The sequence below is a fragment of the Ictidomys tridecemlineatus genome, chromosome 2 (assembly GCF_052094955.1).
Source record: "Ictidomys tridecemlineatus isolate mIctTri1 chromosome 2, mIctTri1.hap1, whole genome shotgun sequence".
Lineage (NCBI taxonomy): Eukaryota > Metazoa > Chordata > Mammalia > Rodentia > Sciuridae > Ictidomys > Ictidomys tridecemlineatus.
Window position 1 is genome coordinate 53,756,275 of NC_135478.1, and position 27,382 is coordinate 53,783,656.

Genomic DNA, 27,382 nt, shown 5'->3' on the forward strand with positions numbered 1-27,382 from the left:
CTACCCCGGCGCCTGATCGATGCATGTCCTCTCCAAGTTCCAACTGGGAAGGCACAAGAGTCTCCTGCCATTTGTTAGCAAGGATGAGTTATATAAAGCAGTGAGTTCTTTATTAAAAAGGAAAAATGTATTACAAAGCCCCAAGGAGACAATAAAATTTAAAGGAATCCGTTACCTTGATTTTATTTACTGCTTTTTATTTTTATGTTTGAAATCGAACACGGGGCTATATATATTGACGTACAGACAAAGTATTCCTTGTATATTTCAACTTGTCCGAGAGTCAGTTACTTTGGTTTCAGTTCACAGGACCTGTTCTCAGTGAGGAATAAAAGATGGGATCACATTAATCATTTCCCCAGCATCTAAAGCACATATCCACTAGAAGCGGGAAGTCCTTAGAAGCAGGGCCTCTGCAGGTACTTGTCCTTTGATGCACTCAGGCGAGCTACCCTGGTTGTAAGTCAAGCCGGAGGCCTGGGCTCCCAGAGGAGATTCGAGCTTCGACCATTTTTTTTTTTTTTTTAACTGTAGATGGACACAATATCTTTGTTTTATTTGTTTATTGTCATCTGGTGCTGAGGATGGAACCCAGGGCCTCACTCCTGCAAGGCAAGTGCTCTACCGCTGAGCCACCACCCCAGGCCCTCAAAGTTCTACTTTAACCCTTCTTGGTCTTGGTCTCCCACTTGCAAAATGATAAGGCAGTCCCTCCTCAAATTGGCCGACCTGGTCAGTCTCCCTGGAGGAAATCTCAGAATATTATTACCGGGCTCAGTTCTCCATTTCCTAGCTATGTGGCTTGAGAATCTGCATGTGAAACAAGCCCACGGGCTCAGTCTTGGCCCTCCAAGTTCTTGCTGTGCACTGGTATTTGGTAACCGCTAGAATAGCGAGCTGCAATTTCCAAGGTCCAGCACCAGCCAGTCACCTTTTCTAGAACAATGATTCTTTGATGCCTCAATCCTTGAGAAATGAACGCTGAACAAATCTGCAGTGACCTCTATGTGCTAGTGTTTTTTCTCATCTATTATCGTCTCCTTATTTAAATTAAACCTCATTCCAAAATTAATGGGTGTCCCCTATAGACCACATGGCGCACTCCTGAGATGTGATCCAGCAGTATTTTTCCTTATCTCTTTTTTTGTCTTCATCTTTGAACTAAAAAAATGTGTGCCTGGGAATTGAATGGATCACTACATTCTTTAAAATTTATCTTTCATTTATTAATCGATTCCCCTGCATTCTTTTTAAAATTTTATTTGTTACTTTTAGTTGCACATAATAATAGAATGTATTTGGACTTATTATACAGACATGGAGTCTAACTTCCCATTTTTGTGGCTGGACATGATCTAGAGCTTCACTGGTTGGGTATTCACACATGAACAAAGGAAGGTTATGTCCTGTTTATTCTATTGTCTTTCCTATTCCCATCCTCCCTTCCCTTCATTCCCCTTTCTCTAACCCAGTGAACTTTTATTCTTCCTTACGTCCCTTTTTGTGTTAACATCAACATGTCAGAGAACACTTGGCCTTTGGTTTTAAGGGATTGGCTTATTTTACTTAGCATGATGGTCTCCAGCTCTCTCCATTTACCAGAAAATGCCATAATTTCATTCTTCTTTTTATGGCTGAGTAATATTCCACTGTGTATATGTACCACATTTTCTTTATCCATTCATCTGTTGAAGGGCACCTGGGTTTACCTATTATGAATTGAGGCAATAAATATTGATGTGGCTGCATCACTGTATTATGCTGATTTTAAGTCCTTTGGGTATATACTGAGAAGTAGGATAACTGGGTCAAGTAGTCATTACATTCCAAGTCTTTTGAGAAATCTCCATATTGCTTTCCAGAGTGGTTGCAACAATTTGCAGTCCCTCCAGCAATCACTACACGGCATTCTGACATTGGATTATCACAAATCAGATTGAGCATTTGGAAAACAATTTCAACATACCATTGTTTCTGTTTCATAGATGAGGAACCTGAGGTTCATAGAGGATAAGTGGGCCAAAGCCACTGATTTCACAATCGGAAAACTCAGGATATGAAAGAGTTGTTAGAAGACTGATAAAATGTGCACATTCCAATGCATCATGTACTAAGTGACTGTAGACACCTTAAATAGATGTCAGATGGAGAGGAACAAATAGGTAAATTATTATGTATCAACTGTATGGCACATTATATGGCTCCTAGAAGCACGATTTACAACAAAACTGTGACTAGGTCAAGTACACTTGCATATTGTATCAATAGTCACTGCCTAACAAACCACATAAAACACAATGCTTACAACAACAGGCCTGGCGCAGTGGTGCACACCTGTAATCCCAGCAGCTCAGGAAGCTGAGGCAGGAGGATTGAGAGTTCAAACTGGGAAGGCCCTGAGCAATTTAGGGAGACCCTGTCTCTAAAGGGCTGGGGATGTGACTCAGTGGTTAAGCACCCCTGAGTTCAATCCTTGATACCAAAAAAACAAAATGAAAAACGAGGCATTTAATGTGGCTCATTCATCTAGGTGTGAACAAGTGATTCTGCTGTGTTATGGTTTAGATGCTAGGTGTCTCACATGTGAGACAATGCAAGAAAGTTTGGAGGTGAAATGGTTGGGTTGTGAGGGCTTTAGCCTAATCAGTGCATTAGTCTCCTGGTGAGGGTTGGGAGGGTGTGGCTGGAGGAGGTGGGTCATGAGGGACATGACATTGGAGTCTATATTCTGTCCATTGTGAAAGGGGCTCACTTTGTGTGTCCTGGTGCTGTGTCCTGAACTGCTGTCCGCTGCTACACCCTTCCGCCATCATGGTCTGCCTCACCTCCGGCCCAGAGCCATGGAGTTGGCTGACCACGAACTGACACCTCTGAAACCAGGAGTCCAAAATAATCTTTTCCTCCTTTGAAATTATTCTTGTCAGGTCTTTTGGTCACAGCAGTGAAAAAACTGATTGAAACATGCCAATCGTCTGGACTTGCTTGCTGACCGGTCTGGATGGCATCACTGTCCTATCTAGTGGTTGGCTGAATGTTGGCTGGTACAGGGATGGTGACAGTGTCTCCTCAGTGTCATCCAGTCAGGTTGTCTTCACAGGATGGCTTAGAAATCTCAGGAAAGAGAGTGGAAGCTTCAAGAGCAACGGAGACCTAGCTCAGAATGGGCACCCCTTCACTTCTGCCATGTTCGGTGAGCCAGAGGAAGGAGTGGGAAGTCATCTCTGTTTCTTGTACTACAAAAGCTGCAAAGTGCCATTGAATGAGTGTGGCCCAAGATAAAGACTAATAAAGGTCCTTTTTAACCAATGTACAGTGCATGTTGTTATGGTGTGGATGTGAGGTGCCCCCCAAAAGCTCACGTGTGAGACGGTGCAGGAAGGTCCAGAGGAGACATGACTGGGTGGTGAGAGCCTTAACCCAACCAGTGAATGAACCCCTGATGGGATTAACTGGGTGGGGGCTGGAGGAGGTGGGTGTGGCTGGAGGAGGGGGCATTGGGGGCATGGCTTTGGGGTCTCTATTTGTCTCTGGAGAGTGGAGTCTCTCTCTGCTTCCTGATCACCATGTGAGCTGCTTCCCTCCACCACACTCTTCCTCCATGATGTCCTGCCTCCCCTCGAGCCCCGAGGAATGGAGCCTGCTGTCTATGGACTGAGACCTCTGAAACTGTGAGCCCTCAGATAAACTTTTCTCCCCTTAAATTGTTCTGCTTGGGTCATTTAGTCAGAGCAGCAAAATATCTGACTAAAATACATATGAACAAGACCTGGAAAACATATAAAAATGCCAAGAATTGGTATGTTGGCAAGGCAGGGCTAGGGGTAGAATATCACCCACTTCCTTGCTCAGGACATGGAAGGGATTGTGTCAATCATTTGCGTGTCATAAACACATACAGTTTTCTTTTCTGTTGAGCATGCAGATGGGAAATGATGAAAAGAATCTCAAACTGCCAAAGTCAGGGAGGTTTCTAAGGCGTATCCCGTGGCCTTGGATCTCAAGTGGAGTTCAGCTGTGAGGTGCCCCACTACCCTGGGTGGTTCTGCACTCTCTGCCCATTGGGAGAGTGGCGCCTCCTCTGAGCTGGGCCACTTCTGCAGGCTCAGGAAGCTCTAGGGAATGATCCTTTCTCAGTAGCCGTGATTTCTGATGGCTGAAGCTCTGCCTATTGAAGAATCAAAATGTTAGTCGTTTGAAAAGATTGTAACCCTTTGGAACAGAAATTAGTCTTGAAAAGTACAGTATATCCACGCCCTTGCGTTTTAAAATAGAATTGATAGAAAGCATGTTCGCAGATTTTGACGGTATTGTTCTTTGCCATAAGGCAGTGACATCCTCAGAGCCTGTGGAGCAAAGCGGGGTTTCTTTGCCCTTACATAAAATATTCGGAGGATGCTGAGCTCTCAAGTCCCCGTTTATATCCTTCTCATTGTTTCTGGGCTCTTCCTTCTTCCCACGAGACTCTCGGTGGGCCCGCCTCTTGACAGCCTGCTTCATTTAACAAGGCTTCTGCTAATAGTCTATCAAATTAGACAAACCAAATGTATTAGGGTTATTTCTAAAGGAAGAGTACGTTTGCCGTGAGCAGGGGCCAGAAGTCACCTCACCTTAGCAAGATTCAGTCCAAGATTCATTCCATCCTCGCATGGAAGGCTTGGTGGTGGGCCTTTGGCCGGCTCTGTCAGATTGCACGTTGGGGAGTGCAATCTGGGCTAATAGAAGGTATATGCATTTTGCTGGATTCAAATATTGATTTCAGCTCTTATTAGGTAGATTTTTGCTTAACTTCAGTTTTCCTTTGTGGAAAACAGGGCCAACATCTGCCTTGCCAGGTTGCTGAGATCACAAGATGAAGTAACTCTGGTATCCACACACAATGCCTGGAAAAGTAAGAGCTCCCCAAATATCAGCTTCTTTCCTTTTTCCCCTTCAGGGGGTGTGAAAATTGGGCTGGGTTTTGACGCCTGCGTAGGAGTCAACAAACCAAATACCAGATCTCCCACAAGGAATCTGGCTTTTCAGCCAAGCCAGAGACAGGGATTTACTTCTGAAATTGGAAGACAATTGGGGAAATGGTCGCTCCCTGCTCCACACAGTGAAAATTGTCCGTCTTTATCTTTCTTTAATAGCGTTTGCACCCTGACCTGTAGATTTCTCCACTCCCTTGTGCCACCTTCCCAATAAAACATAGCTGAGCCTCAGTTCCATCAAAGGGTGATGTGGCATCTACTGTGACATGAAGGACAGAGGGGAAAGACACCAAAAATCAATACCACCCCGTAAACTAAGAGGATTTTTAAGATGAGCAAGGGAAGCGTGTTCCTTCCACAATATGCCCAGGGTCTGGAGTTAAATCAGGTAGAACTCCTAAGAAGCGTGAAATCCCTTTATTTAGAATAGATCTATCCATCTTGTCCGTGCACATGGAAGGAGCACTTCCCACTGCAAAGTGTTGAGTTCAGGGGTGGGAGAGGGGCAGACCCCAGCACGGAGTAGAATCAGAGCTAACAACGAGGCACAAACTGCAAATGAGGCTGGCAGCAGTTTACCTGGCATTTCGAAAGTGCAGTTAAGAGTTGACGGAGAACAGGAGCAAAGAAACCCGTGAGTGGAGAGAAGAAGGTCAGCTAAGGGCGGGGGCTCTCAGGGACCTCACTGGAAGGAGAAGCCTGATTGGCTCCAAGAGGCACCAAGCCCATCAAAAACAAAACAGGCAAACACACACACACACACACACACACAAAAAAAAAAAAAAAAAAAAAAAAAAAAAAAACAAAAACCAAACCTCAGAAGGACAGTCAGATGCAACATGATCATCTCCTTGAAGCCCTCATTTAAAAAAAAAAAAAAAATCATGGTTCTATTTTCTCTCCTTTCCCACCTGTGACTTGGGCCTCTCTGAGGCCCCTATAGGCATTCCAGCAGTCGCTGAGCCCAGCTGTGCAGCCGTCCGGGATCAGAGGCCTTCTGTCTCTTCCTGCAGGGAAGGGTCTCTCTGACCCAGGGCCACAGACTCTCAAGTGGAAAAGGCAGGAGATTTATTCATGCAGGACCCATGAAAGAAGGGACATAGAGGGTCAATGACCAGCTTCCTGTCCCTGCAGGTCACACCTCTGACCTGTGCTCACCCGTCTCCCAGACTATCTCCTGGAGCACCCTAGTGAGATCAATCCTGGTGGCCCCACGGGGTCACCTGCTCATGAATGCGACCTTCGTCAACTTCCTCTGTTCTCCTGTTCCTTTCCCTGGAATTGCTTTTCAAATAAACTGCTTGCATTTATATGCTTGTCCGAGGAGGAACTTTCCGGAACACGGCTTTGCTGAAGCCTCTGGGAGATACCCAGGGCAGCAGGTTGATGAACTAACTCACAGGGTAAAGACTAAGGAAGGTCGAGGCAAGATAGCAGAATCCAAGCGGACTCTAGGGAAGGGCCTCAGCAGTCTTTATGTTGGTCTTTGAAGTTTGAAATTTTGTTTGGTTATATCTTAAGGAAGTTTAAATGAGTTAATTCCTATAAAGTATTTAAAAAAGAACTTGGAGTTCAGATACAGTAGTCTCCCCTTTTCTGTAGGGAGTATATTTAAAGACCCCCAGTGAATGCTGGAAACAATGGATAGTAGCAAAATCTCCATATGGTATGTTGGTTTCTTACGAAACCTGCCCTATTGCCATATGTCGCCATAATTAATCTATCCTTCCTTGTCACATGCTCTGGTGCCTCCTTTGTGTCACCACTCTTGTATTTGGGGGCAATTATTAAGTAAATAAGGATCATGCTGTGAGACTGCAGCAGTCATCTGGTGACTGAGATGACTATTAACTGACTGGTAGCATATACTATGTGGATACACTAGACATCCAGTGTATCCACATAGTATATGCTACCAAGGAAGACATGAGTGAGACCAGTGTAAGATTTCATTTCCATTCTCAGAATTAAAACTTACAAAATTTTCTCTGAAATGTTCTATTTAATATTTTTGTACCATGGCTGACTGCAAATAAACTAAAACTTCAGAGTAGAACCACCGATAAGAAGGATTATGTATCAGCCATTTATATAACTTCTTGCTCTGGTATCCATGTGTAAGAGCAGTGTTCCCCAAAAGACCATGGGTTCAAACAGGAGAGAGGCTTGAGAAGGACTCCTGGCAGATCATTGATGATGCTTCCGCACCATGATGTAGCAATTCCATCAGCCACTGTCTCTCTCTTTGGATGGGACTTCTCTGCCTATTTAAAGCCTTCATTGGATATGGGACTCATTGATGGTAACTGAATGGAGTCCCTGGTTTCATGCTCTGAGCAGAAGCTCCTGGACAAATCCCCCTGGGGAAGAGCTAGTTGGGAGAGTTGGTCAATTTCCAGACTTGCCTCCTGCCACCCTGGTTCTGAGTCAGGGGATCTGGGTTTGGAACTGCTCACTCATATCATTTATAAGCCACCCAGCAGATGTGCAGCCAGGTTTGAGACCCCCTGGCTGTGTGGTTCTGGTCCCTACTGTCCGCATCACAGAGCTTTGTGATATCATAACGGAAAGGGTGGATTTTCTTTCTCTCTTTTTCTCTGAGCCAAATCTAACACCGACTCGCCTTCTCCCACAACTAATGTCAGCACAAGTGGCATTACAAACCTTTGCAGGGAGTTTCTGTTTTTACCCTTTTCAAAGAAAGGAGAGGAAAATGTTACTCTCAGTGTGGCGAGAAGTGACATTCTGGAAATATCTGGATGTCCTGTTCTTCAGACTGGCTCTCTTAATTTGTATCCTTTCAAGAGCTGGGGATGGTTTAACAAGGAACTAACATTTTAAGGAAGACATTGGTAAAACATTCTATTTTAAAAATAGATGCACAGCTGAAGGAGAAATCGAGACTTTCTCTGTGTGTGCACATGGCATTTTGAACTGTTCTAAATAGGCCTGCAGTGATAAATAATCAGCTACTGGAGGAAAAAGAGTTTCATCTTATGTCTATGGAGAGGCGCTGAGCAGAGAAATTAACAGTGACTCTATATGGCATTGCAAATTCCAGATCTAAAGTTCTTTCACAGGAGCCGTCTGGCTCACGGCATCCAGATGCCCTTTGAGACAGCTGGAGCTGTGCGTGAATCCAAGAATTTGGGGAAATGGAAATCAGGAATACAGGATGCAGCCCCCAGATAGGAGGGATGTGTGTGTTGTGTGTGTCTGTGTGTGTGTTGTGTGTGTCTGTGTGTGTGTGTGTGTGTGCGTGTGTATAAATAATAAAATTGTAGAAAATATTTTTGGCTAATGGATTACTCCATACTCAGTTTAAAAGAAACTCCAGACCACCATTTGGCCCAGTTATCCCACTCCTTGGCATATATACCCAAAGGACTCAAAATCAGCATATTATAATTATGCAGCCACATCAATGTTTGTAGCAGCTCAACTCACAATAGCTAAGCTATGGAGCCAACCTAGGTGCCTTTCAACAGATGAATGGATAAAGAACATGTGGTATATATATATACACAATATGGAATATTATTCAGGCATAAAGAAGAAGGAAATTATGGCATTTGCTGGTAAATGGATGGAACAGGAGACTATCATGCTAAGTGAAATGAGCCAATCCCAAGGAACCAAAGGTCGAATGCTCTCTCTGATATGTGGATGCTAACACACAATAAGAGGGGAAAGAAGAATAGAAGTTCATTGATTAGACAAAGGGGAATGAAGGGAAGGGAGGGGGATGGGAATGGGAAAGACAGTGGAGTGAATGGGACAGAACTTTCCCATGTTCATATATGAACACACGACCAGGGAAACTCCACCTCAGGTCCAACCACCAGAATGGGAAGGTAGATTCCATGTTTGTGTGATATATCAAAACATATTCTACTGTCATGTATAACTAAGAGGAACAACAAAAAAAATCCTCTAGTATAAGACATACTCAGCCAAAGGGAGGGGTTTTCCACAGAGTTCCTAAGCCCTTCAATTAAAATATTGCCCTAGATGCACTCTGGTCAACCCCATTCCCTTGCTGATCAGCATCATAACCATGTGCATGCTTCAATTGGGGCTGGGAAGTGGTTGGAGGTGGAATCCCGGGGAGATGCAGTGGATGGAGCCACAGCCGGGCAGAGCAGGGCTAGGCTCCAGACCTCCAGGGAAACACGCAAGTGTCGTGCATTCTAGAAGCTGTAACCCACATGCCGAGGAGAAGCAGACTTCCCCCTCTTTCCTACCTGACTCTTATTAAGAGCTGCCCTGTGGTCCGAGTGCTTGAGGTGTGTTTGTGTTACAGAGGATGGTAACAAGATTTGTTGGGAAGGAAAGCAAATCCTGAAGGCCGTTTTGCACGTGTTTGAGTCTCTGATCCATCTGGCCTGAGGCAGGAGCAGGAGACGGAAACACAGCCCACATGGCCACAGACACCAACAGACTTCTCTGTATGTGATGAACAGAACCCAGGTTACCATCCCCATTTCACAGATGGTCAGAAAGGCCAGGGGACATTCGTGAACCTGGAAGACACAATGTTAAGTGAAATAAGCCAGGCTCAGAAATGCCCCATGATGTCACTCATGCGTGGAATCTAAAAAAGTTGCTCTCACAGAAGTGGAGAGTGGGGTGGTGGTTCCCAGAGGCTGGGGAGAGTGGGAAGGAGGAAGGATTGAGGAGACGTGGGTCAAAGGGTACATGATGACTGTAAGCAGGGAGGAAGACATTCAAGAGACCTCTTGGACAACATGTTGACTCTGGTTTAATCTAGTTTAATCTAGTTAGAAGTGCCAAGAGCCGATTCAAGAGTCTTCACCATAAAGATGACTTTCCTGGATAACGTATATGAACACACCACAGCAAATCTCTATCTCATGTACCCCCACGAGACTGGGATCCTAAATGGAATAAGATGTACTCCATGTTTGTATAAATATGTCAAAATATACTCCACCATCACGTATAACTAAAAGGAAAAAAAAATAAAAGTATTAGGTAACCCATAAATGCTTACAATTTATGTATTTTTTAAAAAGCCTAAGCAAGTCCCACTGGTATGCACAGTTGGCAATGATACGTTTCCTTCCTGGAGAATTATCGGTGAAAATTCACATAGCTCTCCATCTAATTCACTATTAATTTCTCAGTATACTGGGCGAGATTACTGAAAACGATCTCCGTGTTTTCCTTCCCTTGTTCTATTACATTGCTAACAAGACTCATGTAAAAACCAGACCTCAGGGGTTCTTTCTGATATAAAGTCTTAATCCTTCATCATAGCTACAACTATTCCTCTTCTGCTCCCACACCACGCTTTGAGAAATCCATGTCAGAAACAGCCCAATTCCTAAGCCCTCTGTTTGCTGATAGCACAGTCTGTACTACAAAAAAAAAAAAAAAAAAAAAAAAAGATAGGAAGAAAACAGGGAGCGAATATCCTTGCTATTTCTGATGAGATTTATGAATGTGAAAATAAGAAAAGTCACTCATTTCCTGTAATAACTGGGCAGAGACTGATTTGGTACTTATTGTGTCCTATGGGAGACTACAGGACAAATGAATCTGCTAGGGAGAGGTTTATTATAGTTAGTGCCACTTTTACCCCCCTACACAAGAACAGTCGATGAGATTACCAGAAACTATGTACCTGAAGTACATCATCACTTTGGATTTCTATTAAGTATATACTATAATAATAATAATAATAATAATAATAATAATAATAATAATAATAATAATAATAATGGGCAATGTCCCCCGGCTTGACTTTTTTTTTTTGGTACTGGTACTGGGGATTCCTGGGGAGCTTAACCACTGAGCCACATCCCCAGCCCTTTTTATTGACTGATTTATCGCGAGACAGGGTCTCACTAAGTTGTTTAGGGCCTTGCTAAGGCTGGCCTTGAACTCATGATCCTCCTACCTAACCTCCCCAGCCACTGGGATTACAGGTGTGTGTAATTCCGCTCAGCCAACTGCCCAAATTTTGTAAGCTTTATTTGCTCCCATCAGCAAGGCTCAGCAATGTGGACTGTATTATACTACCCAGGATCAAACCCTCATTCCAATATCACTCTCCATGTAGACTTGGGCTATTTACCAAGTTGTAGTAAGCCTTAGCTTTCTGGTTTCTAAAATGAAGACAGAAGTACATTCTAGTCCACAAGGTTGAGCAATAATAAAATAAAAGAATGCATGAATGATGCTTCAGCTAATACCTAGAAATAAAGATAGGTATCATTATTGGTATCAGAAAGGCTCATGGCAGCTAATGACAACTGTGGAATTTCTTCATGAGAGCAGTAGTTCTCTGCAGTCTTTATTTGAGATGTAAGACGTTTTATTCAAAACCAATCATGTTGTCGGGCATGGTGGCACACACCCGTCATCCCAGTGGCTTGAGAGGCTGAGGCAGGAGGATTACAAGTTCAAAGCCAGCCTCAGCTACTTTGTGAGGCCCTAACTCAGTGAGACCCTGTCTCAAAATAAAAAATAAAAAGGGCTGGGGATGTGGCTCAGTGGTTAATTCCTCTGGGTTCAGTCTCTGGTACAAAAAAAAAAAAAATCATGTTTGCAAACCTGAATTGTAAAGAGAAAATGATGGAATGGAGTGATTGAAGCAGAGAAGGAGTATGGACCTCTGATTTCCTTTCCTACCCGACATTCCCATCTCACACATGGAGCATCTTTAGGAATTCTTAGCATTCAGCTTAAAAAGTTCAATGTTAAATTTAATGCTTCCAATTATTTAGAAAACTGAGATAATCTGGTCATGTGTGCCATCTAGTACCCGTAGGAGTTTCACCAACATACTTTAATACACGCTGACCGTTGTAATTAACAATGCACCATAGTTATGCGGATGCTAACGCCCAATAAATGGTATAGTTGGGGGCGAACAGAAGTTCACTGGATTAGACAGAGGAAAATGGAGGGAAGAGAGAGGGATGGGAATAGAAAGACTGTGGAGTGAATCAAATGTAACTTTCCTTTGTTCCTATATGAACACACGACCAGTGAAACTCCACATCATGTCCAACCACAAGAGCAGGAAGTTAGGCTCCATGTATAATATGTCAAAATGAAATCGACTGTCATGGATATCTAAAAATAACAAATAAAAAGGAGAAAAAAATCACAGTAATGTGAATATCCACATGATTCATTCAACCATTCAATAAACATACATTGAGAATCATTTACATCGCAGGCCCTAGAGGTTTCTTGATGGTGCAGATAATGCAAAAGTTACGACTTAATTCTAAGTTACTTTGGAAAGGTACTATTTTTATTTTCTTTTTCCTCACTGTATCCACAGAATTTAGCATGGACTTGTAGCATGTACCCCACTAAGACATGTACCTCTAAAATTTTTAGGCTAATAAATGATGGCTCTTTCACTTTAGAAAAGTCACAAAGTTCTCGTAGATTCAAAGTTGTTCCTCCCTGTAGAGGAATGAGGCCCACGTAGGTTTTAATCTGTCCTAGGCCACACAGGTATTCCCATCTCTTCTGGGCCAAAGCCTCTTTGGGCCATTAAAGGACTTTCTAATGAAACACAGCCCCTCCCTTGACTTAAAATATTCAAACAGGAATGAAAGCAGAAGTTTAATCGGTACTTAAAGCATCTGGAATCACTGTCAGCTCCAGAGCCCGTGGAGCGACACCCACACCTGAGCACCCAGTTCAGAAAGAAGCAGCTGACCACTCCTCTATACCACGGGCTGAGTGGATGGACCAGCGCACTGTGGGCACTCAGAAATGCCCATTCTCAAAGCCATTTCCAGCAAATATTTTTCTCCTGAAGCCCCATGCCTCAGGGATGTCTAGGCTCCTGATAGGCAAGTGGGGGAAATCTGTTGGACCTTTCTGAACAGGACATGGGCTTTCCTTCCTTTCCTCTCTCAAAGCACATCAAGCTCTTCCCTCCAGAGGGGAAAGGAAAGAGAAGCCGGCCAAGGGGGTCCCTGGGTTGCTACCATTCCGCTTGCTGCGCACCTGGCACTTTGGATGCATTCATTGGCAAGTGTTGGATTTTATAGGTGAGGCCATCGCTCCAGACCATGTGAGTGCTAGGGGACAGGGTGGGGATCAAAGCCACCTGTGTTCCTTCCTGAAGCCCCAGGTAGGGAATAGCTGGCACAATGAAACTGAGTTATGGGGAGCTGTTAAAGGAGATGAATCTTAAAAAGGGATGGGGAAAGGTCTAGGAAAGCAAGAAAGGAAAGGGCCATGCAGGACCTCAGTACTCAGCAGCAAGAACACTTACCACCTGGGGTCTGAGAGACCAGAGAGAGCAAGAGGGGAGGGAGGAGAGAAAAGGGAGGCAGATGCATGGAGAAGCCTACTTTATACATGGTCTTTGCTAGAGGAGCCAACTTAGGGACCCATCAGGAGGGACCAAAGGAATAAATGGCCTCCGCTCAGCCTCCTCTCAGCCTCTACTCTCCTGGAAGCACCTGCCAATGGGATGCCTCAGAGAAGGGGCGGTCCCTGCTAAGGGCCATTCAGGTCAGCCTTCTGGGCACAGAGTGGTTGGGGAAGTGGCCCAAAGGGACAGGCAGAAGCTGTCCATCATGCTGAGTGCCTAAATAGGAGTATGCTGAACCATGCATCTTCTGCCCCAGATGAGTCTGTTCACCCCACATTCAGCAAATACACATTGCTAACCGCCCCCTGTTTGGGGTTAGCATCCACAAATCAGAGAGAACCTTCAGCCTTTGTTTTTGTGGGATTGGCTCATTTCACTTAGAACAATAGTCTCCTGTTCCATCCATTGATCAGCAAATGCCATCATTTTATTCTTTATGGCTGAGTAATATTCCAATGTGTATAGATACCAGATTTTCCTTATCCATTCCTCTGTTGAAGGGCACCTAGGCTGGCTCCATAGCCTAGCTATTGTGAACTGAGCTGCTATAAACATCACTGTGGCTGCTTCACTGTCGTAGGCTGATTCTACATCCTTTGGGTATAAACCGAGGAGTACGAAAACTGGGTCAAACCACTCGGTCTCATTCTGCTATATTTCTTAGCTTCTGTTATTCCCACAACCTGTGTTAACCAGCCTTGAACTCTACTGAGGACAGCTAATGATTAATACAAGATTGAGTGATGTTGATATTATTTTATCACAGTAGGCATTTAAAAGGGGAAAAAGAGAGAAAATTGGAGGAAAAAAAAACCACTCTCTCCTACCAAAGACATAAAAAGATAAGGAACCTGGTGCTATATACCTTGCTCAGATCTGAATAAACTGCATCCTTATCCACTAGGAGCAGTGCTTCATCGGAGGAAGGGAGGCCTCATTAGAGATTTCAAGGTTGCTCCGTAAGTGGGTTGGATGCAAGGACTTTCATGAAAGAGTCAAAATTGTTCTTGGAGCAAAATGTAAGAACCTTCGCTCACTCCCTTGGTCATTTATTAGTACGGCCAGAGCCGTCTGATCTTTGATTACCTCCCTTCCCTCTCGGCCTTGGAGAGAGCCTTGTGGCTCTGGAATTTTCCGCTCAGGGTTTGCTGAATGCTTAGACATCTAGGACTCCTCTGAGGCAGACAGATGGGCCTGCAAAAGACCCTTGGCAGAGACCAGATGTCTAGAAACAGAAATGCCAAGGGTAAGGAACTGTTGCAACCACCAGGAGGTAGATCCACCAAGGAGGGGCGGGGGGACAAGTCTTTTCCATTCAGAGGGGAACAAAAAATGCTTTTGAAGTGGTCTGAAGGCCACGCTCCATTGAAAGCTCTGTGTTGGAGATCTGACCATATTGGAGATTAGCATTGCTAATGAGTTGCTTCAGAGCATCACAGATTATTTTCATCCACTTAACCTTTCCATAAATACTCAGCGTAGAAGACACTGGACCTCTATTTTTAACAGTCTAATAACGGGTAAGTGTTATTTTTAAGGCAGTAGCGACAAACGCCGATATCAGTTTTTCAAACCAGAACCATCAAACAATGGCACATGGCTTCATTTCTGTCGGCTCCCGTTCCACGTGAGAGTGGTAGCCAACTGTCTGGGCTGTCTGATAAATGCGGAGGTGAGGACAGCCTTCAGTGGCTTGCTGACAGGACTATTTGTTCTGTCGATGGCAGGTGTATGGGAAGGACCCAGATCTCAGACACTCGGTGAGCCCAGGTGAGCGTCTCAAGGAATCCGAGCCTTCCACACACAGCGGATCTGTGGAGTCCACAGGGAGGACACTGAAATCTGCAACCCTTCCAGAATGTTCCCTGAACAAGATGGCAAACACAGGCTGCATTCACTAATGCCAAGGATTCCGTTGCCCAGGGTGGAGGCTGAGTTCCTATGAAGAACTTAGGTTTTTTGTTTGTTTGTTTGTTTGTTTGTTTGTTTTTTTTAATTGCTGTCTGTAGCCACACTCATTCTCAGGTTGATTCATTGATTTGATCATTCATTTATTTACCCACCAAATAAACCCCCTTGAACATCTACTCTGTGCCGGGGGCTTTTCTCAAGACAGAGGAGACACTCTCCTAGATGTACCCTGCATTTGTAGAAAGGAGATAAGAATTAAATGAGAAAATATATAAACAAGAGGGCCAGGCACAGTGGTGCACACCTGTAATCCCAGAAGCTCTGAAGGCTGAGGCAGGAGGATTGCAAGTTCAAGAGCAAAGCCCTAAACAACTCAGTGAGACCCCTGTCTCTAAGTAAATAAAAAAAAATAGGAAGGATGGGGCTCAGCGGTTTAATCCCTGGTACCAAATAATAATAAAAAAATCATAACACACACAAACACAACAACAACTGTTACTACGACAGGAAAAAAACAATATGCTCTCCTATCCCCAGTCAGCACTCAGATTAGGTGGTCAGCAAAGAAGGACCCTCTCAAAAGCAGAAAGTACATCTAAGGATTGAATGACAAAGGAGATCTGAGGGGAGAACATTCCAGGCTGAAGGAACAGTCAGAGCAAAGGCGGGTGAGACCAGTGTGATGAAGAGAAAGGGAATGAGATCCAATCAGGAAGGCACATGGAGGCCCAGCATGGAGGCTTTGAAGGAGCCCCAGAGAGTCTGGATTTCCCTTGAAGCCTATGGGATGAATGAAGTGACCAGATCTGATGGACATTTTAAAGGGATGAACCTGGGTTCTTTCATGGGGGACCTACTTGGATCCACTCTGGGGAGAGGTGATGGTGGGTGGTGGCAGGGACCCTTAGCGCATGTGACAGCCTCATCTGGAACAAAACTGGAGGCCCGAAAGGCTGACCCAACCAGAAGATCAGACTCTAGTCTGGGGTGACTCGGAAAGCCCTTGAGAGGTGACGCAGTTGAAAGCCTTCCATTGAAGCATGAGCAAAACTGAAACATGAACAAATTCAGGGACACCCCCAGGGTCATGGAGCAGATCCGTAGCAACCCCAAGACAACGGAGCAGCTTACCTCCCCTCTTCTCGGGTCTTGAATAACATGCCAAGTGCACCTGGAGCCCAGCCCGGCCGGGGACTGGACCTCCTGGGTCTGGCGTACCCTGAATCCACAGAGTGGGTACAGCCAAGGAGTTCTCCCAGGGTCCCCGCATGCACATGTGGATTAGTCACTCCCCGTACACTAAATAAATAAAAAGACAACAGGCATCACGAGGCTGCTGCGGTTAATGGTTGGAGAGCATCCTGCTAGGTTTTAGTCTCAGCTTTGTTAAATATTAACTAGGCACTTCCGGATAAACCACTTCACTCTTGGGGTCTTGGTTTCCTCATCTATCCACTAGAATGGAAATAGTAACTTTTTTTCATTTTGTGAGACCTCAGAAGCTGATGCATCAGAAAAATATTACTAATAATATCTGGCACGGAGAATATTCAGGAAATGCTCACTATTATTAGTATGTGAAAGACCAAAAAAAAAAAAAATTTTTTTTTTCTTTTGCTTGAAATGGGGATCTTCGTATTCCAGGTTGGTGAGAATGGCCACCCAGCCTGCAGAACTTTCAGTCTGGTTCTGTCCTATGGGTACCTTGCTGGGAACAGCCACCTCCTCAACTCGGCTCCAACCTGGATCCCACTCTGGCAGGAGCTGTGGCCTTAGTATAAAGACGTCATTTGGGGGTCAGTTTTTCCTCTGTTTATTCCACGGAGCCTTGCTGAGTGCTTATTCAAGTGCCTGGTATCTTTTTTTCTTTTTTTTCCCTGCCTTATCTTGATTCATTTGCTTAGTTCACTCCCTGGAGTCCCTCATTTGGCATGGGACGTTTTAATAAGCAGGTGAGAGGTGGCCATGGGAGAGTGGGGGTTGGGGGGACGTTCAGAGCTTGACACCTTGTAAGAACTCTGCAGGCTCATGCACAAAGGATCAGCAGGAGGAGGAAGAGAAAGGAAGCTGGGGGTCCCTGACCTCGCCTGCACATGCGTGGGTAGTGTGGGTTCAGAGCACTCTCTTGGGTACGTTTCATTTCTTCCCCACAGGGCCCCACCAGCAGCGCAGTGAGATGCTACTGTATCCATTTTACAGAGGGCAAACTGAGGCTCAGAGGCCCAAAGGGACTTTTCAAGTCACATGGCCAGTGAGTGGAAACAGGACCCGGAGACTCCAAGTTGCCTGAATTCTTGTCGTTATTTTATTAGATGGCTGGTGGGGTCCGCCAACGCCCTCCACCTGCTCCCCAGTCATTACTGTGTGCCTAGGAAGGAAAGGGAAAAAAAAGGTGGGGCCGTCAGAAAGAGAGATGATGGTGATGACCTCTGTGTGTTGGTGACAGTGGCTGTGTGTGTGTGTGTGTGTGTGTGTGTGTGTGTGAACAGGGAGACAGAGAGAGGGACCCAGACAAAGTCTGGTATAGATTCTGCACTAACCACCTATTTAAAACATGGCCAGCTTCTGTGAGTTTCGGCTGGACCGTCTTCAGGTGCACTGAATAGGAAGCACAGTTACCTGGGTCAACCCAACAAGACACCTGTCCCGAGTGGGGCCCTGAATTGGGGGAGGGGAGCATGCAGGTTTCGCCTCCCTGGGAGGCCCCATGAGTCACAGGTAGAAATCGTCCTGGGAGCACCTGTGGGAGCACAGCATGCAACTGGTGGGTCAGCCTCTCTGTGGATTTGGTGCCAATCTCCCCAAAACACATTTCTTGGGGGTGCCATAATTGCAGCCCGTGGAAATAGTCAAACTCAACTCCTTTCTGCAAAGGGAAAAAAAAAATACCTAAGTCACATTTAAACCAGTGGAACCCTTCTAATGTTGAGATTTTGCAGAAGGTTTTAAGTACTACTCGTGGGATGAACCCAAGTTGCAATCGGTCCCTTCCATAATGGCCAGTGTCTACAGTGTCTAAAAAAAAAAACAAAACAAAACAAAACAAAAAACCTGTCTTCCAAGCCATCATCTTAATGATTATTTATGGACAGCGTATGAATTTCCCAAATGGGGATCATGCATAATAACCGTGCATTTCCATAAAAACGAGGGCAATTCTTTTCTAACCAACATACCCATATTAACCTAATCTATGCAAATCTATTCATAAGGATTTTTTTAAATTTTTTTTTATAAAACCATGGCTTCCCCTCTGCACCCTCAACGTGCAAAATCCTGCCTCCTTAGCGTCTTCCAGTTTGTTTTCAAGCGCAGTGGGGGAGGGAGGAGGGGTCTCGGGAGTAACAGGGGAGCCTGTGCCTCTCCTGGTGATGCGCAGTGCTCTGCTCCGTCCTGCACGATGGGGCAGTTGTGAGCCTAGAGCCAAGTGTGGGAGTTCACCATGGTGGTAGCCACCTCCCCCAGAGCAGGCAGCCTGTCACCAGAGGGAAGTATCAGGTTCCTGCACTCGGCTGTGGGCTGTCCCTGTCTACTAATATGACTGTTTTGCCATCTCTCTGCCAATAAAGCAGGCGCTGCCCCTTGATTGGTATATAGCCTCTCACTTTCCCTCTGCATTGATTTTCTTGTTCTCTTCCTTGGCTTCACAAAAAAAAAAAAAAAAGAGAGAGAGAGAGAGAGAGCGCAAGAGAGAGAGGGACAAGTGGCTGCCGCTGTGGACAGAGAAGCTTTATTTTTAGTATGAGACAACCTCTATTTTCTTTCAGGAGAGGGAAGTTGGATTATCAATTCTTTTGTAAATGTGTATGGTGATATTTGCTCCGGTAAGTTTATCTCTCTTGATTTACAGTTGGCTCGTGTGTGTGTGTGTGTGTGTGTGTGTGTGTGTGTGTGTGTGTGTGTCTGCCTGCCTGGGTAGACTTGGGCTGTACACTTTTCTTTCCAAATATGATTTTGAAATCTTTCATGATTGTCTTTTTTTTTTTTAAAATTTAACTTTGCTTTCTTTGATTCTTATGTTTAAACCAGAGTGGCTGTTATGTGACAGTAGGAAGCTTTCATTAGCTGTTGGAGTATATGCCGGGTGTCTTCCAACAGAGTAAGGAAACTATTTAAGCAAACTTAGAGTTGGCTTTATAAAAAATGTAATGTCATTCTACCTGAACCTTCCTTGAGAGTGTTACATGTCCTGGGTGCCTTCGCGTGTTACAACTTGCTAGCCATTTTTAATTAAAGTTTCTTCGTCAGTGTCACAGTGAGACTGTCTTAAAATCCATAAATAGCTACCAAATATTGTGTGCTGTGCCGAAAGATGTGTGCTAATCTCCTAAGGTCTTACGCAAGGTAGAATGAATGAGATGAATTTTCCCTAAGATCCAGGAACATACACCTTTAAAAAAAAAAAAAAGAGCCAAATTTTTGTGCAAAAAGCATTCAGATCATTAAAGTCCTTTTCACATTATTCCCTGAAAAGCTGGATCCTAAGGAGATGTTGTGTCTTTTCTGTTTCTCTGCACTGTGTATTAGGACCACTATCTGTCAAATGTCCATTCCTAGCTATGGTGTTTCCATATCCAAAGCTAATCGGGAGGAAAGTTGCTATTGTCAAATGCAAACTAGTGTACAATGGCTGTCTGGTCACTTTTGCTAGCAATGGTTTCTAAATGCATTACCTGGTTAACTGCTGTGGGTTTTTTTGGGTTTTGTTTTTGATTTCTTTCAAAGTGTAAAAGATGGTCTCAATTCTTTGTTTTGAATTCCAAAGTCTGGGAGAAAATCTATTAATATAATTATCCTAGACAGAGATGATAAGATGATTAACTAATTACGCTAATGGAAACAAGTGGATGCTTTCATCTTCTCTTTTGGTTACACAATCAACAAATCTGCATAGCCCTTTCCATGGTGAAATGAGCTACAGAATATATTCATAATGAAAGTTAAAGGCATCACTGAATGTGAACCAAGAGAAGATCTGACAATTTTTTTTTCAAGTCAAGTTGGGAATTTCACACGTGCCTAGATCTCTTAGGCATGCACGCTTTTTTCTGAACAGCAATTTCTCTGATTTGAAATCATCTCAGGGCAGCTCATGGAAATAGCGATGTGTCTCCAGGAATGTACTGACCCTCTGTTCTGCTGCCTTTCGGGTATTCTGAAACTCGCACACAGCCTTCCCACACTGGAAAGAAGCTACTCATCCTGACAAATAGACTAAATTTGGATTAATCTGGCTCAGCCTCAAAAAATGCCAAATCCCCCCAAACCACCTGAAATTTTATATTACCTTGCCACCGGCCTCTGTAAGCGTGATTCTAATAACACTCTTGGATGTCCTAAGTCCTAACAGCCACCCAGTGTGGCTTTGCAGGTAGTTTCTTGAAAAACCAAACACAGCTTTTATCCTTGAGCTATTGCTGGTCACTGCTAAGTGAGTCCATCAGCGTAAATATCCCTGTCCCCTTCTCAATGAACACACAGCAGGTTCCAACATCCCTTGCTGGTGGCAGTGCTTTTCTCCTTTCACGGCCGGTTGTAACAGGTTGTCTATAAAGTCATCAGCTGCTAATGGAGATATCATCATCTCAGGCTGTGCGTTCATCTAGTCATGAAGTTTGAAGGCTGCTCAACTGGCAAATACCTATTTTTTCCTCCAGGTTGCCAGTTTCCAGAAGAATAAGGGCTCTGAGCCTGGCAGGACCCACTGACAGGGAAGACAACAGGGCACCTGATTCTTAAAAGAGCTCAGGATTTTCATTTGAGTTAGAGCAAATAGGCATGGTCCTTTCAGATATCACTTCTAGAAAGTCCAGAATGTTATGCCCAGAAAATCTGTTGTCATGACTTCTAAGGAATAAACTTCTGTGCCACGTTGGGGGAAATAATGAAGGGGTTGCTTAAAAATTGTTTTACAATGAGATCATTGATGCTTTTTCCGCAATATGAAAGACGCTGTAGCTGTTGACACTTAATAAGCACCTACTGTATACCTGTCACCGTGCTAAGCATTTTATGTGGCTTCTCTCTTTTGATCTTCTCAGCCGCTCTCTGGGGGAGATAACTCTAACTCCCCATTTTACTGAAAGAGACCGGGCAGGTCTGCTGAACGCCATTGGCAGTGAAACTCAGTGGCACTTTGATTCCGGAGTTAGACTCTTCATTTGTCCCCTGGTCAGGATTTTACGTCGTCAGTACAAACCTTAGAGGTTTAGATTCAGGCTTAGATTCAGCCTGGCATGATTTGCAGGGATGTACAATAATACACCATATTTGCATTAGTACTTTTTTTTTCCCTCTTCTGACACCACATAATCTCCTTCTTCTCACACTGTGCCTTTGTGACTCCAGGCTAATTATGTGTTTAAATCTGAAGAATGTGTTCTTTATTTCCACTCCGTTTGTGTAGTTACCACAATGTGGATGTAACGCAAGTGAGCCAGCTAGGGAGAAGTAATATGCAGAAGAGGCTAAATTAAGGTAGCTTTTTCGTATTGACCAAAATAAACCCATTCCTTGAACTTGCAATCTTTTGAACACAAAGTCAAGATACAGAAGCCACAAGAGCTGGGAAATATCAATACCTCCAGGTGTCTGGTTTGTCGTAGATGTAAAGGACAAAAGGCGATTCCAAGAGAGTTGGTGCCCTTGTGGAGAACTTTCTGGAATCCTCACCTCCCTTTGACTTTACCACCACTGTGGTTTTGCTTTCTGTGGTGAAAGGGCTGAGTTGGCGCTTCATGTAGCCTACTGCAGAGTGTCTCTATCACCTGGGTAATTAAAAAATGACCAGAGCTGGCTATGAGGGATTTGCGACGCTTGATAAAGTGGCCATTCCAAGCCCTCCAATGCATGCCTTTGCACCTGGCTGCTGACTTCCCCATCTGAAATCCATTTAAGCCAATAAAATTCCGATGAATCCTCTAGGGGGGAAAAATGCCACTATAACCGGGAATCAATACGTTTGAAATTTCTCCTCAAGCTGCAGCTTTAGCAAGCCGGTCCTGGGTGAGTCTGGGAAATGCTGCATTTTTTTTTTCCTTCTCATGAGAAAGCAATTATGAGAAAACTATGAATGATTAAAAAAAAAAAAAACAATGTTGCCTGAAGACAGAATCCAGCTCAGGACATCTATGTTATGTTTTACCAAACCCCAGAAAGATCTTAAAAATTAAACAACCAAACAGAAACCCCCCACCACAAATTGGGAGCCCCAAGAGTCAAGTTCTGGAGTGGTTAACTCGAAATTGAATCTTGGCGTGAGGCACTGTGTCTAATAAGTGACAGGTTTTGAGGGACGCAGGTGTAGACACCTAGTTGAATGAAGATTTCAGAGTGCAGTACACAATAAAATGTTTCCAAATTGATAGTCATTTTTTTTTTTTTTTTTGCCGGAGGCAAGCTTGATAACTCATTTGATTCTATAGTACTTCTTTTTCTTCAGATCTTCATTTGAAAAATATTAGAATTGGTGATTTAATCAGAAAGTGTGGCATTAGAGCCAAGACCCATAAGGAAATTTAAATCTATTTTTTTTTTTTAATTTTAGTGGTGCTGGGGATTGAACCCAGGGCCTTGTGAATGCTGGGCAAGCATCCCACCACCTGAGCTATATTACAGCCCTCAATTTGGTTTTTGCAAGAACATTTCTCTGGGTTCTAAATATATCATCAAATGAGAACTTTTCCCTTTATGAAATAATGTTGTGTTTAGTCATAGTATTTATCAAATACAGGCTCTCTCTTAAAATCAACCTTAGAGACAGTTTTATAAAGTGTATCTTTTTCTTTTTTTCTTTTTTTGGTTAGAGATGTGTGTACTAAAACATATCGAACATTAAGTTCTTAAAAATAATCTGATAAGTGTGGAGAAACTGTTTGGCATTAAGACTTAATGAGTGTTGGCTAGTCTTGAGTTTATCATTAGACATGCCAGACAGATGTGCCAATAGAGCTGTTGGTCTCATTACATGCATGCATGAGAACAGAGAACCAGCGAGTGTTTTTTTGAACCAGCACATCAAGCATCAAATCCTGTTCAAGAGGTTATTGGTCATTGGTGTGTCTTTGAAGGCTTAAAGAAAAAGGAGTGTGCTGAGATTGCAGACACCTCTGTCTCTCCACCCTGCCGACTAATGGAACTGCATAATTGATAGATGGTGCAGGGATCGTTTTTTAACACAGATTCTAACCAACGGTACTAATGGAAAACTGTTTCGGGGGAGCTTCTAACACATCCCGCTGTGGTTTCTGGAAAGCTCCCTCTAAGCGCAGTCCCTCCACTGTGGAGTGTTAGTTGGTCCATGTAAGTGGATAATCATGTCATCATGGTCCCTTGGGAGAATGGTTGTGATAGGCATAAAAGGTTTCTCTTCACAGTTCCCATGTGACTTCTGTGGCCCTGCTTATAGAATCCTCCCAAATTGCCTCGCACTATCCAAGTGTTGACTTTCTGAAAAAGATGTGACTGATAATTGAGGCTTAGTTTTATTCCTGGTAAAGTGTACCCAGCATGATTTATTATTGCAAGAACTTTTTTAAGTCCCCATATTGACATCTACTCCTCAATGATGAATTCAGAATCATAGATGGATGGATAGATAGATAGATAGATAGATAGATAGATAGATAGATAGATAGATAGAATTTCCAATAGAACAAAGTTTCTCAATCTTGGCACTATGGTTTTTTTTTTTTTTAAGACAAGGTCTCAACAAGTTATTTAAGGCCTTACTAAATTGCTGAGGCTGGCCTTGAAGTTATGATCCTCCTGCCTCAGCCTCTGATTCACTAGGATTGCAGTGCAGCATGCTTAGCCACTCTTAACATGTTTACAATTAAAAAAAAAAACCTATAGCATTCAAATTATCTTTATACAAATCTCCCCAATAAAAAAAGATGTTTTAGTTGGAAGCAGATCTGAGGGAAGGATTGCAGCATTGCCTCTGCTAGGTTATCCTTTCATTTAACAAATTCATACAGATACCTACCATGTGCCTGGCACTGAGAGAGGGGTAGGGATACAGAAATGAACAAACAGGTCGGGTGCAGAGGCTCACGCCTGTAATCCCAGGGGCTCAGGAGGTTGAGGCAGGAGGATCATGAGTTCAAGGCAGCCTCAGCAACATAGCGAGGTGCTAAGCAACTCAGTGAGACCCTGTCTCTAAATAAAATACAAAAAGGGCTGGGGATGTGGCTCAGAGGTGAAGTGCTCCTGAATTCAATCCCAGGTACCCCCACCACCACCCAAAAAAGAAATGAACAAAGAGATACAATATCTGCTCTCCCACGTGGTAGGAGAGACAAGAGCTTTCGCGTTCCATTTTCTTGCATAACTTTGTTTCTATTTTATGGTTCTATTTAATGGATTGAGTCTTCTTAAAGGTGTAATTGGACTGCTTTGCAAGACATTTGTAGGAAATCTGTGCTTTTGGACTTGGTGAAGGAACAAGAGGGAATGCACTCATTTGCTGATGTCGTTACTGCTCACTGACATGGAGTGCTTTGAAGCAGGGAGCTGGCAGCGGTTCACGGGGCTTGTGTCTTATAAACATCATTTGGCGCTCCTGGGCATCCTCAGACTTGACGGACTATCCTTATCCTCGTTCTTGCCAGGGTTGGGAGAGGAATGAAGGTGAGAGTCTCTGAGAGAACAGAGAAGTAAGGATGGCCCCGTAAACCAAGACGCTGCCTAGAGGAGCCACGATTTCCCCGACACTCGGAATGGCATGCTTGGCCACAATGAACATTTTTTTGGCTGGGAGTGCTGGTGCACACCTGTAATCCCAGGGGCTCAGGAGGCTGAGGCAGGAGGATCATAAATTCAAAACGTAGCAAGGCCCTAAGCAACTCAGCAAGACCATGTTTCAAATAAAATATAAAAAGGGCTGGGGATGTGGCTCAATGGTTAAGCGCTCCTGTGTTCAATCCCCAGTACAATAGCTCATTTTTGCCGGGGAATGTTTTATATACTGTTAGAGGTTTAGCAACATTCTCGACCTCTACCCACTAGATGTCAGTAGCAACCTCCACCCCACATTGTAACAACCCAAATTACCTGGACGTTGTCAAATTATCCCCATCTGCAAAGAGAACCCCTGCAAGGAACTTGGTGAGGACGGTCAGCTTTGACCACATCTTCCCCGCCGGATTGCTACTCTTTGGCTTTTCAGATGGATGCGTGGTTTACCTGGGGAGTTTTAAGTGGCTTTCTCCAGATGTGCTGGCACAACAATGGCACTTCTAAATTTTTTTTTCTTTTTAATTATTAACCCTTACTTTCGTATAATGCTTTGCCACTTTAGGTAAGCTGCAGGATCTCATTTGATTCTATTTTTTTTTCTCTTTTTTTTTTCTCATTTGATTCTAGAAATCAACCAATGAGGCAACATTACAACATGACCACCTTTAACATGTGACTACACAATGGGCATTCAAACCTGGATCAGACTCATGTGTCCTAACTGACATCCCAGTTTTTCTCCAAAATTATAATATTTCATGGGAAAAGGGTGAATATGTTTAAAGCATATTTTTTTTCTGAGAATCTTTTGTGGGGTTTTTTTGTCTTTTTTTATTTTATTGGTCCTTTTTAGATATATGTGACAGTAGAGTGTATTTTGACACATTTATGCAAACATGGAGTATATCTTATTCTAATCAGGATCCCAGTCCTGTGGTTGAGCATGATGTGGAGTTTCACTGTGGTATATTCCTATATGAACATAGGAAAGTTCTGTCCCATTCACTCCACTGTCTTTCCCAATCCCATGCCCCTCCCTTCCCTTCATTCCCGTTTGTCTCATCCACTGAACTTATATTCTCCCCACTCCCTTATTGTGTGTTAGCATCTGCATATCAGAACATTCAACTTTGTATCTGGGGGATGAACTTATTTCACTTAGCATGATAGTGTTCAGTTCCATCCATTTACCGGCAAATGCCATAATTTTATTCTTCTTTATGGCTGAATGATATTCTGTTGTGTATATAGATCACATTTTCTTTATTCATTCATCCATGTGGCTATTTCACCATAGTATGCTGATTTTAAGTCCTTGGGGTGTATGCTGAGGAGTGGGATAACTGGGTCAAATGGCAGTTCCATTTTTTTTTTTTTTGAGAAACCTCCATTCTGCTTTCCAGAGTGGTTGCATCAACTTGCTCTTTTGGACAGTGAGGGGATGAAGCAGTGGATGGTGACTGGTCACTGGAGGTCCGCAGACATAGCCCCGTACTCGGCAGCTTATGCACATGTTTTGTATGGTCCACATTCAAGTTTCCTCAAGAGTTTGGGGAAATGTAAGTGAAACACTGCAAAAGCCACAAGAAGCCTTAGAGATCACTCTAGTACCGTGGATAGGGCACAAGTTTTGAAGTGAGTCAGACCTGCCGTGCGGGTCAGCATCCTGAGAGGAAATGGAGGATACCCTGAAATGATCTGGTCCTCGCTGGTGACCCCAAGACACGGAAACTTAATTTCCTTAGGCCAGAAAACAGAAGAAGCCCCAAGAGGTGATCTGACTTGCCGGAGGCCTTATAATGAATTCCAGACAAAGAAAAACAATAGCAGAACTCAGTCTCCTTCCTGCCAATGGGATGAAGAACCGTTTCTCATGGGGACGGTAAATGGACAGAGGTGGCCCCCACCGTAAATATGTGTGTTTGGGATTATACAGATGTCTAGGTGCCAGAATTAGGTCTCTGGTTTTCTATCCTCCTTGGGGGGTTATTTTAACTGAATCTCAGCCTCTTAAAGGCTGCAGAGACCCAGCAGCCCGGGATGGATCTTAGAAGAGGGGGAGACATAGAAAGCACAGTAATGGCAAGTGGTGGCTGGCAGGGGCGTTCATCCCAAATGCTCCAGAGCTTGGACGTCTGTGAGGCTTTCCCAGGAGAGGAGGCTCACACTGTGCTTTGGCACAAAGCCTTGATGTTTCAAAGGAGCTATGGAAAGGTATTGGTAACTCTTGAGACCCTTGGCACATTTTTTCAAAGTCAAAGACCTTCCAAGTGTATTATTAATCTGGCAGAATTCCCAACAAGAAAATCTTACTCTTCCTGCATTGTCTGGGAACACCAATTTTGCAATGAGAGGAAATAGTTCCAAATCCCAGCTGTGTGACTTCGGTGTA

General features: G+C 43.8%; 1 protein-coding gene across 2 annotated transcripts in view; it reads left to right on the forward strand.

The window, feature by feature from the left end:
- The window catches only part of Synpr (synaptoporin), a 334,976-nt gene that overhangs the window by 134,822 nt on the left and 172,772 nt on the right, over positions 1-27,382 (forward strand). Inside the window, exon 1 of one of the 2 annotated variants that reach the window (XM_021733268.3) lies at positions 18,635-19,076. The exons of the other annotated variant lie outside the window; for it this stretch is intronic. Within the exon in view, the coding sequence (XP_021588943.1) occupies positions 19,053-19,076 (24 nt within the window). The 5' untranslated portion in view covers positions 18,635-19,052. Of the gene's footprint in view, positions 1-18,634; positions 19,077-27,382 lie in introns of those variants that run through there. 2 annotated transcript variants of the gene reach the window in all.